The sequence below is a fragment of the Xenopus tropicalis genome, chromosome 10 (genome assembly GCF_000004195.4).
Source record: "Xenopus tropicalis strain Nigerian chromosome 10, UCB_Xtro_10.0, whole genome shotgun sequence".
In the NCBI taxonomy this organism is placed as follows: Eukaryota; Metazoa; Chordata; class Amphibia; order Anura; family Pipidae; genus Xenopus; species Xenopus tropicalis.
In genome coordinates this window covers 18,580,796-18,599,191 of record NC_030686.2, presented here as the reverse complement: position 1 = coordinate 18,599,191, position 18,396 = coordinate 18,580,796, and the positions used below count along the sequence as shown (strand labels likewise).

Genomic DNA, 18,396 nt, shown 5'->3' with positions numbered 1-18,396 from the left:
ACGCAATATGACAGGGGTGGGGGGACCCAAGCATTTGCCAACTGGTCACATTGGCACCTGGGAGAAACCCCCAGCCCATTGCAACTGTAATTGCAACAGCAGGTTTAACTTCCCTCAAATAGATAAGTATTTCATTGATCCTGTCTGGCTTATTCTTTCTATATCCATTTCTTTTGATTATCAGATCCTAAATTTCCTACATTGCTCTAGGGATGGCAGGGGATGGGCAGGTGGGTTTGCTGGGTACATGTGATGGGAAAATGTCAGCTGAGCACAGGGAAATGAAAATAAAGAATCCTGATAAACTTTAAGAATGATAAGCAATAAAGAATGCAATGTATTGGTGGGTGGTGTGTGAAGAGGGTACTGGTAGGGGCCAGCAAGCCTGATTTAAAGAATGAAGAGCTCTAAAGAAGTTTTTTGTTTGCGGGGGGAATGCAGCAGGATTTACTATGCCTTGCTCTCTTGCACTTGTCCCTTCCAATACAAGGCACAATATTGACTCCTAAGTGAGATAGCTTTTCCTAGATAAAGATAATTGTGCAACCTTGGTGCAAAAATAAATTACATTTGTGAAGAATTCTTTTTAACTGCCCTTTTAGCTGCACAGGGTTGTGTGTGTTCCAAATATTATCCCTGTTCCTTCCTCTGCTTTCTGAATCAAAGCATTAATGAGCATATTACCCTCTTTCTAGCAACATAACTGACACGCAAATGTCCTGTCAGTGCCAAGGCTGCTGGGGATCTACCTTCCCAGGAAGACTAACAGCTTTACAGCTGTGCTGCGGAAGGCGGGCGGAACTCTTAAGCAACAATGGGATTGGAGGCGAATCATTAGACACACCCAGACTAGCTCACTATTTATTGGGCTGGTGGGGGGCTGTTTGGGCCTATTTTGAATCCGGGCAGGGCTGCAGCATCTCTTGTGGCCCTCTATTCATTGCTATTGGAACTTTGGCAGAGCTGTCATATAGCCAAACACTGTCGGTGCAAAATAAAATGGAAAATGAACCTGTTGCTTAAAACAATGCAATATGAAGGCAAGTCATAGGCCCACCAGTGGAGAGCCTTGCTAAACAATACAAGAAGCACCAGAAAGAAACATATAACAATGGAGGTTGCAACCTTACAGCCCACCAACAGATGGTGCTGTGCTATCCCCAGAAACCCAGAAACACTATTACAAGGTCAACCAACAGACTCCTATAAAGCACATGAAAATAAGGGTTGCAATCTCTGTAATCCTGTAAAAGCTCATTAACACTGCGCTGTTAAAGTTTTATATGGTCTTCTGCGGCCAGTGTCGGACTGGAATGGCAGGGGCCCACCAGAAAACCCTGGACCATGGGCCCACTCTCAAAACTTTAATTCCTCCTCTCCTACCTATCAAGCTTTCTTGTTCCTATACAGAAACAGGGAATGACCATGAAATAGGCTAAATAGTTAGAAGTATAAGGGCCCACTAACACCTGGGCCCACCGGGAGTTTTCCTGGTATCCTGGTGGGCCAGTCCGACACTGCGGCATCACTGTCCTGCCACACAGTGGCGGATAATGAGTTATAAGGGCCCTAGGCTACACTTTCCGAAGGCCCCCCTGCAGGGACCCCGACCACAGGAAATCGTCACTGACCTCTTTCCGTGACCACACAGGTACGCCATAGGTGCATGTGATGTTGGGCTGTGTGACGTCAGGCGTATGGTGCACTTCATGCCACGTGCCTGCCATAGGTGCGTGTGAAACAATGCGTGGCATAACACGCAGCATGAGATTGACATCACATACATAGCTATAGGGCCGTGTCTAGGTCCGATGCCTAGGGCACCACCAGAATTAAATTCACTGCGAGAGTGGTGAGAGTCCATTAGAATTGAACATGGGTACAGATATACATGCAGAATAAAACACAATTACTGGATCAGAGTACAGAAGTATCCTTTGTATAGAATTTCAAAGGCAGCCAAATTTCCTATAGCTCTTTCTAAGGGTGATGGGCATCATAGTTCAACAACTACAACAGAAGAAGTCATGACACCCTGTGGTTAATGCTAGAATTAATTAATACTTAATTATTATGGCCATATTTCCATGCATTGTCCATGGAACTTACTGTTGTCATTGTAAAGTGATCTCTGGTGATTTGATCACTGCTACAGCCTGTCTGTACCGTAGCCCTAAGGCAAATATCACATGAACAAAAGCAGCCTGTACCAGTAGCATCAGGGAGATTCCATTAGGTGGCAGACAGCACAAGGTGGTTTGGGGTGTTTTGCTGGTGGAAAAACTGAACCAGTGTGACTTAGCCTAAGGGGAACAGATACCCAAAATAAACGTAGAGTTTATCTTCCACTTAAATGCCACTTCCCCTTCTTGTAATACAATGTAAACAAATAACTGCTCTACCCATCCCCATGTACACAACCAAATCAACTGACCCTGTTTAGCATTTAATAAGAACGGGTAAAGTGAAGAGGCATCTTCCGAAGGCAGTTTTCATGACAACCAGAGTTTATTCCAGTGACAATAAGATACACAACACATTATGGTTTCATACTGGGGTGGTCCAAGGTCCCACCAGCAGGATTAATGATAATGAGGGTCACTGTCCAAAGAGATATTGAATGGAGATCTGAACTAAAGGTCAATGCCATGTTATGTGATAGAGACTAGAGATGAGCATTGCAAGTTCTAGATCTTGGATCTAGATCACTGGAACCTTTTAATTTTACCTTATGTGTGCGCTTGCCAAGGGCACAACCTTGACAGATGTGCTGATTTGGTGGGAGAACTTCATTGGAACTTTGTACTGTAGGCTGATCATGGTCAGCAGAGAAAACCAACGCCTTGAGTGAAAGATTTCATTCCATAGTTACTAGGCCACACTCAATGGTCTTTCAGTGGTTCTGGTCCTCCTTTAATGAATTTTGTGTGCAGTGTGTAATGGTTTCAGCTGAGGCTCTTAGCAACACTTCTAACAGAGAATCATGTGGGATTCTGGGATCTAAAGTCCTTCTACCCTTGTTGGCATGTAATGGATTGTGGTTGTGCTGGGTGAACTTCTCCATGTCTTGTAGGCGATGCATTGATTTTGGATTTCCTTGTTAGAGCCCAATTCCAATTTTATTGAGGGTTAGGAAAGCTGGGCTCCTTCAGTTGAGGCAAAAAAGGTGTAATGGGCTAATAAACTCAGCTTGGGCTCCCAGTTGGGCTGGTCTCGCTGCTGTTGCTAACAAGGCATTCGTTGGATTTTAGACTTGGCAGAGATTTACAGCTGGGAATAGAGGCCAAAGAACCACAAAGGCCCAACATGGAGGGTGTTGGGTCCTTTCCTGCCATGAAAGATATGTATTAATCATGGTATCTTGCTATTTTATTCCCACAAAGCACATCATGTCCACCAGCTATCTGTCTGGTCTACCAAACTGCCAAGAACTTATAATGCAAAGTACCCAGTACCAATTCCTTGCAATTTTTAAAGCTGTATATTGGCCTGTCTCACTTCACTCTATGTCATACCACACAACCATCTCTCTTACCAATAGGCCCCCAGGGCTCCCCGTCTTGTTTTCCATCCAACCTCTGGGATTCCGAGCTCAGGCTAAGCTCGGCAGAGAGGTGTTCCGTGCTCAAGAAGCTGTGCCTGTGGGAACAAAACTCAGAATCAGCACACTAGCAACCGAGAGCAGTCAACAGAAGGCGGTGTAAGGATGGAATATGTGAGGCGATGGAATGCTCTTTGGCATGGGTTACAGAAGAAGGTACAGTTAGCAGCTTGACATGGTAGTTGTAACAAAGCAACATTTTGCTCATTAATGCATTAGTCATGCTTAACACCAAGTTGCTTTTATATTAAAAAGTTGTGTATGTTCCATTTTGTCAGTGATTAGTTCTACTGCAGTTATCACAGCTCTGAAGGAGGGAAGGGAAGGAATCACCTGAGGAGCTTTCTGCTATGGTGTTGCAGTACCTTCCGTTGGCCAGACTAGTAGCCTGCTAGATTGTCACTGAGAAAACCAAACGCATAGCTACAAAAATTTCTTAATTGTGCTTGTTTTTCTATTCTATACAAGAGCAACCCTTGTGTAAGCATTAACAGGATGATCCATGGGGGGTGGGTTGAAGGGGTTTGGTACTTAAAGACTGATGGAAACACCACAATGTGATTGATGCAATACTGTGCCAAGCTACCCCACTACAAAGGTTAACTTTTATTCATGTCTGTTTGTGAGGTTGTGCATCTTACCTCCTGTACAGCGATGGGTTAACAGGTGCCTCATTATCATTAAGAGTGCTCAGCGAGGGCCACTGGTTTACGAGAGGGGCCCCAAGGCTCGGGGTGAACTGTTTGATTGGGGCAGTTTCAGAAGGGAGAAGGCCAGTGCTGGAATCACAGGGAAAGAGCACTCCATTATGAAACACACTCAGTAGAGGCTGTCTACAGTCAAACATCAAGCACCCCAGTGCATGATGGTCATATCCTGCTGAGGCCCCAGGGCATTTTTGTGAATGGTAGTTGTGTGTCTCATAGGTGGATAGCACTGTGGTTTGTGTTCCTATGTAAATGCTGCAATTAAGTGAATAGTGATAAGGGCTGTTTGGCAGTCGCTGAGGTGGAGGTCCTTATTAAATTTGGGGTGCTTGTATCTATAGTTATTAAGACCAATCATATTGCTTTATGGTTTGTGTGTTGGGGAGTAAGTGGCTCTTACATGGGGTCATATAGTTATGTTCTATAGATAGGAAGATGTCCATATCATCTTTTATGGATCAGTTAAACAATATCAAAAAAGCTGGACAGGTGATATAAATTCCTTGCTGCCCTTATAAACCCTACAACTTCCTGCATCTTAGTCTGACTTCCTGAAACTCCACCAGTATGGCTAGAGATGTTATTTTAAGGTTGACTAGCTAAATCATGTCATGAATCCTTTGAACACCTGTGGCTGCATGACATGGTGTACATGGACCAATGCGCCACAGAAATGCTTTAAGTGTATTGAATGTAATGAGAATTCCAAAACACAGATACATGCACAAGACCTATGGAAATTATCCTCAACAAGGTTCTCCTGATAAGTGGCACACGGAGTGGAAACAAAACCCCAAGCCTATTCTCAAAGATTTTAATACCTCTGTATCTACTTCCACTTTATAAAATGCAGTCCAGTTAAGAAAGGTTTTATCTGCCAAGACATGGTTTAATGGCCTATAAGAGGTTTAGGAGCCACTTTGGCAAAACATAGGGGGCCAAATTAGTCAGTACCGTCCAGATCTATTCTTTACAACAGCCAGCAACTAGATCAGCCAGAGCCATGGAACCCATTTGGCTGGTGACTACTTCTATTTCCTGACACAGTTATAGGCTATATTTTCACATGTCTGGGTGGATCTGCTTTTAAGACAGAAATTGGTCTTGTTTTAAGCCTACACACAAGAGTCTAAATTAACCAACCCTCTCAGTGTGTGGCCACAATTAGCACAGAGCACAAGTCAAATAGTAAACTCTGCACCATAGTAATGCATTTTGGGAAGGAAGATTCCAAATGAATACACTTAATTGCTATTGAAAGCAGTATCTGTTGACCCTTTGCTACTAGGCCTTTTGAGCCTGCCTAGGGCTCCCACATGGGAGGGCGATAGGCAAGTACCTCTTTTGCCTACTCATATTCCGCTATCTTTTGCTATCTGCTCCTGTGACATGCTACACTCTCCTCCAAGAACATCGATGGGAGGAGGTGAGGTAGCTTAAACAATACAGACACTAATTCCCCTTTCAATTGTAGAAATATCTTTAGAATAATTGAAAAATATTTAATTAACGCATTATTCGCATTTTTGTAATGGAACTATGCATTATATTTGGATCTACTTGCCCTTTATGTAACTATGAGGAAAGTTTATTCTGGGCTTATGTTAATGGCTAACAGGTCTGGTTTTTAGGGCAATATATTTATTTTTGGGCCAGGGTTGGTATCTGGCTGTGTGTTAGATGTACAGTGGGCAATTGGTATCTGGCTGGCTAGGTGGCAGGTGGTTGGGTATACTGTGTATTGCAAGATAGCTGGGTGCATGTAGTGTTGATAGGTGGGTTCTTGGCTGATGGTCGGGTGTCATTATGGATAGGGGGTGCTATTTAATGGGTGGGTGTGCTGTGCCTAGCTGGTCCCCCATGCTCACAGCTGTTCTTGTAGCTCCAGAATGACTCCCTCAAGCTGATGCTTTTCCTGCAAACTCTGCTCCGCCTGCTCACTGATCCTCTGGGTCAGGCGCTTGTTTTCAGCTTCCAGGTTTTTCAGCTGAGTTTCCCGCAGACGGACCAGTTCCTCCAGGTAACCCTGAGAGGGAAAAGTGATTAGTGAAAGTCAAAACAGTGACAGCTCAGAATGATGATCATTATCAGTAACATTATAGGTTTGTGTGTGCTGGATTTACTTGGAAGGGTTAAACTTGATGGATTCTGGTCTTTTTCCAACCCTATGTAACTATGTAAGAGGTACACAAGGTCCAGAGGTACAGGTATAAGCCCCACATTCCCATGAGCTAAATGTAATACCTACATCTGGTTTCATGCTGCTTCTGGTTATATCCTTTAAAGCAGTGATCCCCAACCAGTGCCTCATGAGCAACATGTTACTCACCACCCCCTTTGATGTTGTTCCCAGTGGCCTCAATGTAGGAGCTCATTTTTAAATTCTGGCTTGGGGGCAAGTTTTGGAAGCACAGAGAGACAGTTTTACCCCAAGCACAGTCCACATGGGGCTACCAAATGGACAATAACAGTCCTTATTTGACATCCCCAAAGATTTTGTTTCATGCTTGTATGGCTTGATAAGACTTTTTTACACTCAAGAGTAAAAAAGGAAAACTATACCCCCAGAATGAATACAAAACCAACAGATAGTTTATATTATGTTAAGTGACCTATTAAAAAATGTCACAAAACTGGAATATATATCAGTAAATATTGTAATTTTAAATCCTTTCCCTTGAGCCGCCATTTAGTGATGGCTGTGTGCTCCCTCAGAGATCACATGACCAGAAATAATGCAGCTCTAACTGTAACAGGAACTAGTGGGGAAGCAAAAGACATAACTCTGTCCATTAATTGGCTGATGGGGCCTAGCATGTATGAATGCCTTGGCTTGTTTGTGTGCACTGTGAATCCTATGATCCCAGGAGACGGCCCTTAATTCTTAAAATGGCAATTCTCTATTTAGGAGTACCCAGTAGCACGTACTATTAAAAAAGTATATTTTTATGAAAACAGTTTATTTAGATGAAGCAGGGTTTTACATATGAACTTGTTTATGCGATATATATTTTTATAGAGATCTATATTGTTTTGTGGTATAGTTTTCCTTTAAAGGCACGACAGGAGAATACGGCTGCAAGTGCTCATTTATGAACACAAGTGCTAAACTGCATCAGTGCACTCATAGCAACCAGCCAGATCATTGCTTTCATTTTCTCATTTTCAGTAGCCTTTTCAAGGCTGATTGGTTGCTACCGTCAACAGCACTGGTGCAATTATGCTTGTAAATCAGCCAGAAATTGATCAGCAGAATGCAGTATGGAGGCAGGACTGTCTATAGTAGTCACGGGGTGTTAAAAAACAAAAACAGGTTTGGTGGAGCCCATTGATCTGTAAAAAGCAGAAGCTTTTATAAGTTTCCAACTTCAGTCCTTATTTCACTACAACTCTCAATCATTGACTGGAGTAATGGGGTGGCTAAGTCAGAAAAAGCTAGTAGGTTTGTAAATATGCTAAATGAAAACTTTTTATTTCAGGTGGTTCAAGAACCTACTTGGAATGAGTCTATTTTGGACCTGGTAATATCTAATAATACTGAACTTATCTCTAACATTTGTGTGGGTGAGCATTTGGGGAACAGTGATCACAACATGGTCTCCTTTGAGATAATGCTACAGAGACAGCTCTATAAGGGAGTAACTAAAACGCTCAATTTTAGACGTGCAGACTTTGCCAGTTTAAGGGCATCTCTGCAATGTGTCAACTGGGAAAGGCTTTTCATGGGGTTAGACACAGAAGGAAAATGGAACATCTTTAAAACATTGCTTTGCAGGTATACACAACAGTATATTCCCCTTGTAAGCAAGGAGAGGCATCGCAAAGCAAAACCCTTATGGCTGAATAAAAGAGTTAAGGTCGAGGTTGGTAATAAAAAACGTGCTTTTAAAGCATTCAAGTTAGCTGGGACAGCGGAAACTTTCATCAGGTACAAGGAAGCAAATAAAGCATGCAAAAAAGCTATCAGGCAAGCTAAAATAGAGATGGAAAGGGATATTGCAGCTAGGAGTAAAAAGAATCCAAAATTATTTTTTAATTATGTGAATAGTAAAAAAATGAAGCAAGAAGGGGTGGGAACTTTATTATCACGGGGGGGTACGTTGGTTGATGAGAACGGGGAAAAAGCTGAAATTTTGAACTCTTATTTTTCATCTGTCTATACATCTGAGGAGCCAGATAATGAAGGCTTCCCTTTTAATATACCCAGTGCTAGTAATTTAGCTACTGGCGCATGGGTCACTCAGGAGGAAATTCAAAAGAGACTTGAACATGTAAAGGTAAACAAAGGTCCAGGACCGGATGGGATTCATCCCAGGGTATTAAATGAGCTGAGCGCTGTGATTGCCAAGCCTCTTCACATAATTTTTCAGGATTCGTTGAGGTTTGGCATGGTGCCGAGAGACTGGCGGATTGCTAATGTGGTGCCGTTATTTAAAAAGGGATCTCGTTCTCAGCCTGAAAACTATAGGCCTGTTAGTCTGACATCAGTAGTAGGAAAGCTTCTGGAAGGGGTAATAAGGGATAGGATAGTTGAATACATTGCAGTTCACAATACTATTAGTTTGTGCCAGCATGGTTTTATGCGTAACAGATCTTGCCAGACTAATTTAGTTGCCTTTTATGAGGAGGTGAGCAGGAACCTTGATGCTGGAATGGCAGTTGATGTCATCTACTTAGATTTTGCTAAAGCGTTTGATACAGTACCTCACAGAAGGTTAATGATCAAATTGAGGAATATTGGCCTAGAACATAATATTTGTAATTGGATAGAAAACTGGCTGAAGGATAGAGTACAAAGAGTGGTGGTAAATGGAACATTTTCTAATTGGGCCAGTGTGGTTAGTGGAGTACCGCAGGGGTCAGTCCTTGGTCCTTTGCTTTTTAACTTGTTTATTAATGACCTGGAGGTGGGCATAGAGAGTACTGTTTCTATTTTTGCTGATGACACTAAATTGTGCAAAACTATAAGTTCCATGCAGGATGCTGCCGCTTTGCAGAGCGATTTGACAAAATTGGAAAACTGGGCAGCAAACTGGAAAATGAGGTTCAATGTTGACAAGTGCAAAGTTATGCACTTTGGTAGGAATAATATAAACGCAAACTATCTACTGAATGGTAGTGTGTTGGGGGCATCCTTAATGGAGAAGGATCTAGGGGTTTTTGTAGATCACAAGTTGTCTAATTCCAGGCAGTGTCATTCTGTGGCTACTACAGCAAATAAAGTGCTGTCTTGTATAAAAAAGGGCATTGACTCAAGGGATGAGAACATATTTTTGCCGCTTTATAGGTCCCTGGTAAGGCCTCACCTTGAGTATGCAGTGCAGTTTTGGGCTCCAGTCCTTAAGAAGGATATTAATGAGCTGGAGAGAGTGCAGAGACGTGCAACTAAACTGGTAAAGGGGATGGAAGATTTAAGCTATGAGGTTAGACTGTCGAGGTTGGGGTTGTTTTCTCTGGAAAAGAGGCGCTTGCGAGGGGACATGATTACTCTGTACAAGTACATTAGAGGGGATTATAGGCAGTTGGGGGATGTTCTTTTTTCCCATAAAAACAATCAGCGCACCAGAGGTCACCCCTATAGATTAGAGGAACAGAGCTTCCATTTGAAGCAGCGTAGGTGGTTTTTCACGGTGAGGGCAGTGAGGCTGTGGAATGCCCTTCCTAGTGATGTGGTAATGGCAGACTCTGTTAATGCCTTTAAGAGGGGCCTGGATGAGTTTTTGAACAAGCAGAATATCCAAGGCTATTGTGATACTAATATCTACAGTTAGTATTACTGGTTGTATATATATAGTTTATGTATGTGAGTGTATAGATTGGTTAGTATAGGTTGTGTGCTGGGTTTACTCGGATGGGTTGAACTTGATGGACAATGGTCTTTTTTCAACCCTATGTAACTATGTAACTATGTAACTATGTAATATCTTTTGGCTTATGGTTGGACCCCCTATGGAGGGTAATGGAGCAATCAATCTTCCCATGCAAAGAAATATATCTGTCCTTTACCTAGGTCAGGACCTGCAAACCCTCTGCTTACCCCACCAGGTACTTATTACTGGGCCTCACCTCCCCTAACCCACGACCCCACCCACCCCCAGCCATAGATTCTGTTCCCCCTATGATTATGCCACTGGACTCAGAAACAATGAAAAACAATGAAGATTCAGGTATAATCAGGCACCTAGATATGTCCCATTGCCCGCAGACCAAACTAGTCTTGACCCATACTCACTATACAGGACAACCATGGTTTCTAGTCTAAAATCTAAGTACCGACAGAATCTGTGACCATAGTAATGCGTCTGTGCATCTTTGTTACAATCCTCAATGTGTTGTTAGGCCCATGACTTAAAGGGCTAGTTCACCGTTAAATTATCATGTAGACATTTATATTCTAATTCTAATATCATATGATCAAATGGTCTAAAATGCTTTATTTTGGTTATTTTATGGGTTTTTAATTATTTAGCTTTTTGTTCCAAAGCTCTGCATTTTGTTATTTCAGCAGCTATCTGGTTGCTAGGGACTTATTTACCCTAACAACCAAATGGGAATATGAATAAGAAAGGGCCTGAATAGAAAGATAAGTAATAAAAAGTAACAACAGCAAGAAAATTGTAGCCTTACATTGTGGAATTGTAGCCTTACCATTGCTCAATGGTTTTTGGCTGCCGGAGTCAGTGACCCCCATTTGAAAGCTGGAAAAAGTTAGAAGAGGAAGGCAAATAATTCAAAAACCATAAAAAAAATAAATAATGAAGACCAATTGCAAAGCTGCTAGTAATAGGCCGCTCAATAACATACTAAAAGTTAACTTAAAGGTGAACGGCCCCTTTAATGGCACACATAATGCAGAGTTCAAGGCAATTTTTGCCAGATTCAGATTTAACCAAATCCTTGCAATTTTCAGTACAATGTCACCCACTGCAAGACACTGATTCTGTGAAAGATATTCAACTGTCTGACTAGGAATAGTATAACTGTTGCCTTGATCATCTTAAGACCAATATTCATTAAAATTTTATACGGTGCAGCCGAACTGCATGATCCTTGGAAGGAGAATGGGCTCACATCTTTCCAGCAACTTGGACAATCAATCTCAGTTGCTATTGCACTAGCGTTTATCAGCCAAAACATGGGCTCGGTATAGGGCCAATAGCCAACTTGGAAATACACCAGGCCGCAGTAACACCAACAATCAATACAATAGGGTGATCAGATTCTTAATGAACTAATAAGGAGATCACGTCAGTGAGGAAAGCTCTAGCATCTTTCTATAACCCAACAGCAGGAACTCGAACAAAGTTATTTTCAGTAGTAGTAGATTTCAGTACTAGACTGGAAACATGAGTTTTCTGACCGGTGCCAAAGGGGCTGCTCTAAGCTGCCACAGACCTGTGCTTTAAATTGGGCCTGTTGGTGGCTGCCTGGATTTTGGTTTATGTGAAATACCAGGGCCATTGGGTATTATGTTATAGGGTATTCCATGCAGGTATGGCTTTGATAATTTGTTTGTACTTTCCTCCTTATATATGTGCTGTTGTATAAAATCAACCCATTGGTTTCCCATAAGTTGATCAGAAACAACTTGTACCAATCTGGACTGTTCAAATAAACAATGCACTTTAATCCAAGCCCTGAAGTGGCAGTAATTCCTGGGTTCCTCAATAGTTGGACCAACAGGCTAGTACCAAGTAAACTGGAAGCCAATGCCAAAGGTGGTGTACTTGGCTATAGGGTTTACAATAACAAACTTTTTCCCCCTTTTCCAGGAAAGCCTTGTGTTGGCTTGTGGGGTGGGTGCATGCACAGTACCCTGGAACTTGCTATGAATCTCTAAGAAATGAAAGAATTTGTTCTGCTGTGCTCCCCAGTGAAGTACCTGAAGCAGGTCATTTTTATAGAAGAGAAGCACTAGCACCAGGCAGACATGTATTAGGATTTAAAATAGGCCCTGGAATTTCAAGTACACAGAGTCCCAAACAGCCCCCCTCCCCTCTGGCATTTGCCAGCATTCACAGATTTTCAGTCCAGGCCTGGCCCCAGGCAGAAAGTTAAGTTTTTTTTACTTCTCCCAGTTATTTAAGCTTTCCTTGTCCTTTATTAGAAAAAAAAACCAAACATGATCTCATAGAAAGGGAAAATGTCCTTGTATAAATCATATTCCATATGTTATTCAAGGGCTACAAGCAAGGAAGGGTTCCAGAGACAGAACAAAAATCTGCTATTGTGAGGCTGAGCTACAATGATATGCTGGGGGTTGTAACATGATAGGAACAAACTGCTCATGCATGTAAAGCATGAATTCCCCGTACCTTTTGTGCATAGACGATACGGAATTTCTGCTCCATCTTGCGCCACTTGCTGTACCAGCTCTCCTCGTCAGTGAGCAAAGGCAAATAGGGGTGTTCTGGGGAACTGTCCTCACTGCTACTGCCACCCACACTCTCCCTGTCGTCTTCCTCACTCAGGTAATCATAACTGGAGGAAAGGACAGGGCATGAAGCATTCCAGTCACATCTACATCCTAGCCACACCTATTCCTATCATACACTGCCCCATTCATCTTACTTAAAGTATGCCAGATGAAACTCATAGGAAAAAAAACATATTATGAAGAAAAGTCTATGTCAATGAAGTAGAGGCGGCACCTGCTACCCAAATATTTGAGGATGCTGATTCTCAATGGATTCTCCACCATTCAGCTTACCTTTGTGTAAACTTCAAGTAAGGGGTATAATCTATCACTGCCGGGGTCTTTCCATCGATGCCTTCCCCTTTCAGGCAAAAACTGAAATACAATACAAAGAGATAAGTGTGGCAGCCAGAGGGAACAATATAACTATGAGACATATGGAGATTTCTCTCTGTGACTTGCACCAAAACTGTGATTTGGGTAAATGGTTACCCATAGACCTTTCTACTAAAGGTGTATAAGACCAGGCAGATAGACGGATGGAGATGCATGATAATGCAAATACTGGGGAATAGCAGTCCTCACCTAAAGTCAATGGCACTTAGACCTATAAGCATTCCTGTGAGTACAGAGGATTCCTCTCTTAGCAAGATGGCTCCATCATCATAGAAGCGTCTGTAGAAAGATAGGAAGCAACAGATTGTGAGCAAGAGATGAATGTGAGAGAAGAACAAGCCACAAGAAAAGATGAGTTGAGTTGTGGTGCCAGCAGCAGACAAAGATGAAATAGAGTAGAATGAACTGTTGCAGTGGGAAAGGAGGGATGCAAGGCAGAAGGTGCATTTGTCTTCTCACCTGGTGGTCCTGGTGTCCCTTAAAGCTGTCACTATGTACTCTGAAAGCCGCTTCTCCATAAGAGCAAGACGTATCCAGGCCCGGCCCTGCAACACATGTATGGACCACATTTACTAAAGAAAGAAGACAGTTTGCCTGGTTTCCTTTCCTTATTATAATGTAGTATGGCCCCCTATAAAAATCTAAGGTGTAAAACAAAGATAGGGGCCACAAGTGGGGCTGTGGAGCCCTGGAGTATAGGGGGCACTTAGTAGTCCTTACTTATGTGCAGAATCCATAAATGGGAACTATAACATTATACACTATAAACTGCAGGTAGGTTTATGGGGATACACTTTCATATTTGTCACCTCATGTGTTTAAGGGGTAGCCACTTTTGCTGACGCTGCTATTTTAAAAAAATTGCACATGTGCTTTATTTCTTATTAATTTTAATTAACAACATTCTGCAGTGTGCAGCTGTTAGGCTTAAAACGTTAACAGCCAGACTGGAAGATAAATCATAAAACATACAGCCACAAAAGAAAAATAAATAGGTAACAGTGGGCAATTTGAAGGGCTTATATCCTACCTAAGCCATCTCAATAGGTACAAGCTTATGGGTCTAGAAGCAGCGTTAGAACTGTGTCCTGCCCCTCTTACAGATTTCTTGCAGCCCCTCCCCTCTTAGATCAGTTGTATATATCATAACAATACTCTGGTGAGTCACTTTGCACTATGAATGGCATGACTGCCTATTCATCTTCCATTCTGACACTGCCTAAAGATTAGGGTCAGTGACCCCTTCAGCCAGAGAGCTGAGTGCTGGTGATGTAAGATTTTAATTGTTTGCAACAATGTTACACCTTAAAGGGGAACTACACCTATAATTGTTCTTGCATAATGAAAAAGGAAATGTCATTTGAAGCAACTTTGCTATATACATTCATTAAAAATATTCAATTAGTTAAAGGTTATTTGCAAATTTAATTGCTATTGAAAGCAGCATTTGCTTATCCCTTTCTGTTCTCTCCTAGCAAAAAAATTCAGTAGCAAAAATGTGTTTATTAGCCCAAGTACATACAAAAAAGCATCATTTCGGACCCCTCCAGGCTTGAAACAATGTAGTCAGCCTTATTAACCCTTTAAAAAAACCCCACAAAGTGACTGTAGGTGATCTAAAAAAACAATTTGTTGTTTAGATTTTTAAAATCTTCCCTGTTATAAAAGGTGAGGTATAGCCTTAATAAAAAGTGAGGTACGACCACCCTTACTTCTGAAGTAGTTAATACCATCCCTTAACCCCCCCATAATGGTTATAGTGGTGCCAATTCCCTTACCATATTGGTCAGCGCAGGCCTGGATTTGTGGCGAGGCCACAAAGGCCCGGGCCTAGGGGGCACATATTTAGGGGTGGCATGCCGTCCCGCCACAAACAAATTTTGACACTTCGCTCCCATACGGAGCCATACGGAGGGGGGGGAGAAGATATGTTGCGCATACGAGATTGTCCGTGCATTTGCACATGCGCGCGGGGGGGGGCGGCCTCGGGGCACCTGGATTTGAAATCCAGCGCTGGGTCAGCCTATTTGATTGCAGTGAGTTTGGCATGAAAGGATGGGCAGACACCTTTAACTTCTCCACAGCTTACAGACAGCATGCAGGAACTACATAACCCACAATGCATTGCACTGTGATGTTCCTTTCCTTATTGACATCACGTGTGCAGGGGATTGTGGGATTTGGAGGATGCAGGCTGGGAGGAAGGTCGACAACTGTTACATTTTATTTGAGTCTCATAGCAGTCAGCCAGACCAGCAGGGGAACAGGGGGCCCAGCTTAGGGAACTGTTCCAAACCATATTTTTACTTTAAAAATAATGAAAAGGCTGCATATTTTTTAATTGATGTATGCTGCAAATTTGCTGAAATTATGTTTACTTCAAAAAGCTCAAATTGTGTTTTGATGGAGTTCCCCTTTAACCCCTCAATATCCTATATATCCTATGCTAAGTGACCCAGTAAAATTGCCTGAAGCCTCATCCCAAGGCTGTCCCACCAAAGCTGACCTTTGCCCTGGCACTGCTAATGTTCTCCATATTTTCAATGCTGCTAATGCAGTTGTTTGTGACTTTGCTGCAGGCAATGCGAATATAATCCCAGAATCCTCTCTGGCCATCTGTGCTAAACCAGCTGACATGACCTGGAGCAAGAAAGAAAGAAAGAAACCGGTCAGATTGGGAGGAATGGGCAAGTTTCAATTATATAGCTTGGCCTGGACATTTGGTTGCCATAGGGGTATTGACCACTAATATTTTTTGTATGACCTTTGAAGCGATGGCTTAGGATGTGCTCCAAAATAGCAGCAAAGTTCACAAACTCCTCCGACGAATCATCAATGGGCTCCGCTGTGTATTTCTCCAGCAGGGTCTTCACAGAGAACCTGGGGAGGCAGAAGGGGACAAAAGAGAGAGTAAGCACTGAGAGGGGTACAAAAGAATATATGGGAGCAGGAGATGAGACAGGACAGAACAATGGAGTGTAAAAAGGTAAATGAAAATGTCAGCAAGAAGCTGAGGAAAGAGCAGTGAAGGTCTGAGAAAGCATTGGGCAGTACAGGAAAGGAGATGGCAAGGAATGTAGGCTAGGTCACAGAAATAGAACAGCACAGCTTGGCTCTAGCTAAGGGAGATGGATGATAAAAGAGAAATGGGAAAGTGAAGTCACGGGATATGATTCATTGTGTTGCTTGTGCTGCTCTCTGCTTCTCTTGATGACTGCGTGGACATAAAATAAGCCATAAAGACACCCTTCCATTATGTGCTAAAACATGTATGACCCAAGCATGTATTCCCATCCTTTTCGCTGTTCTAATTGTTTTCATCAGTAGGCCATTTTCTGTAGTCCTTTCCAGCTTAGGAAAGAATAACCAGGGGTGTCCAACCTGTATACCTCCAGCTGTTGCAAAACTACATTTCTGGTTCTCTCTGACAGCAGATACTGTAGATACTGTAGTTGTAGTCTAGAGAAATACTCAATGAACATCTCTAAAATACCATGTTTTATATACATGTGCATATATTGTACATGGGCTGGGCTGTGAAAGATAACTGTAGGTGGGATGCCAAAGTTTGTTCAATGACTGGAAAGTCACTAGTTGGCTATCCATGATAAAGGTTACATTTGTCCTTGCATGTTATATGTACTGCACATGCATTGTGTAAGATGGCTAGCAAGGGGGTGATGGGAGTTGTAGTTCAACAGCAGCCAGAAGGATGCTGATTGGAACTCTTTTATAACAAATACATGCAAATGCTGTGTTTCTGTTACTTTCTGTTCATGTTCTGTACTGAGGTGACACTGTATATGTGTTTGACTCACAGGAAATCCCAAAGGCACCTAACCAGCATGGCTATCTTAGGTCACCTGACCCGCTGTCTTCTGCCCATGTCTGTCCCTGTCTCCCGAGAGCCAAACAATAGCCAAACCACTGGAGTCAGACAAGGGGGGGCCCTGGCCACTATAAAGGGTTAAGGGCCCAAATAATAAAGATTAGGATACAATTACTGGACACAATAGCAGGCAGGCTTTGCTGACACCAAGGCCCCTTTCAGGTTAGGGCCATACTAATGAATTGGAGCCCATAATAAATGGATTTCTGCCCTGACATAAAATTGACCCTATAGGTGCCAGAGCTGAATTATTTTAAATCATTTAACTCATATTTATTCCTCTACCCACCCTGCAATGTTACATACAAACCATATCTTTTAACCATATCTTCTCACCCCCTTCAGATTTTCGTTGCCCCCATTATTCCCTCAATGCCTTGTAAAGCCAAGACACCCCCGTCCCACCTGCACACAGTCAGTAGGTTCTTTCTCTCCACAGCAATGTTCCTGGAGGAGGCCTTCTTAGATGGCAGTCCCAGAGCCATGGCCGACTGGATAAAGCTCGGTTCCATCCACAGCACAGGATTCTGGCCCCCCTCCCCAAATGATCCCTCCACTCCTCCTCCGCCACCACCAGCAGGGCTGCAGCTTTCCCCTTCCACCCAGGTCCCCTCCCCGCCTCCTCTCGCTGGCCTCCAGGCTGCCTGTCCCCCTCTTGTGAGGAGAGCGGCCCAGGGAGAATAGAGCGGCCGAAGGATGGAGCGCAGGGGAGAGGCTGCTGTCCTTGGTGCTGAAGCTGGAGAAGTGACGTCACAGGGCCGGAACGAGCGGCTGGGGGGGCGGGGGGAGAGGAGTGAGAGAGAAGCGGCTCCGGATAGGGAGGGAGGGAAAGAGGATGTGAAGTCAAGGGGACCCCTGAGGCTTTATATCCTATTCAGCTGCCTTTATACTATCAACATATATGGAGCTTCTCCTTATTTTACTGCTTCATTATCTCTCCTCCCCTGTACGTTTGCAAAAAATAGGAAATTAATACAGTTGTCCTTTAGGAGGAGTTATAAGGAGGGTAATATGGAGCAATAGGAGGAGTTATAGGGAGGGGTTATATGGAGCAATAGAAGCAGTTATAGGGAGGGTTATATGGAGCAATCGGAGGAGTTATAGGCAGGGTTATATGGAGCAATAGCAGGAATTATAGGGAGAGGATATATGGAGCAATAGAAGGAGTTATAGGGAGGGGGTATATGGAGCAATAGGAGGAGTTATAGGGAGGGTTATATGGAGCAATAGGAGGAGTTATAGGGAGGGTTATATGGAGCAATAGAAGGAGTTATAGGGAGGGTTATATGGAACAATAGGAGGAGTTATAGGGAGGGTTATATGGAGCAATAGAAGGAGTTATAGGGAGGGTTATATGGAACAATAGGAGGAGTTATAGGGAGGGTTA

At 42.9% G+C, this 18,396-nt stretch overlaps 1 protein-coding gene across 2 annotated transcripts; it reads right to left on the bottom strand.

Moving 5' to 3' along the window:
- Positions 1 to 2,485: 2,485 nt before the first annotated feature.
- rundc3a (RUN domain containing 3A) lies at positions 2,486 to 17,767 on the bottom strand. 2 transcript variants are annotated; one of them, NM_001079443.1, is given in 11 exon segments: positions 2,490 to 3,328; positions 3,536 to 3,639; positions 4,243 to 4,380; positions 6,177 to 6,334; positions 12,624 to 12,789; positions 13,019 to 13,099; positions 13,310 to 13,399; positions 13,580 to 13,665; positions 15,627 to 15,760; positions 15,885 to 16,000; positions 17,415 to 17,767. In NM_001079443.1, coding segments are annotated over 11 exon segments (1,323 nt in total). In that variant the 5' UTR covers positions 17,522 to 17,767; the 3' UTR covers positions 2,490 to 3,185.
- Positions 17,768 to 18,396: the final 629 nt, after the last annotated feature.

What these genes read in the sequence shown, in the direction of transcription:
- rundc3a (XM_012952587.2), bottom strand. Translation starts at nt 17,521, where the DNA reads ATGGAACCGAGCTTTATCCAGTCGGCCATGGCTCTGGGACTGCCATCT. An exon ending in AACCTACTGACTGTGTGCAG is followed by an intron (nt 16,001 to 17,414) that starts GTGGGACGGGGG and finishes CTGCCTCCCCAG; the next exon opens with GTTCTCTGTGAAGACCCTGC. An exon ending in CTAAGTGCCATTGACTTTAG is followed by an intron (nt 13,100 to 13,309) that starts GTGAGGACTGCT and finishes ATTGTATTTCAG; the next exon opens with TTTTTGCCTGAAAGGGGAAG.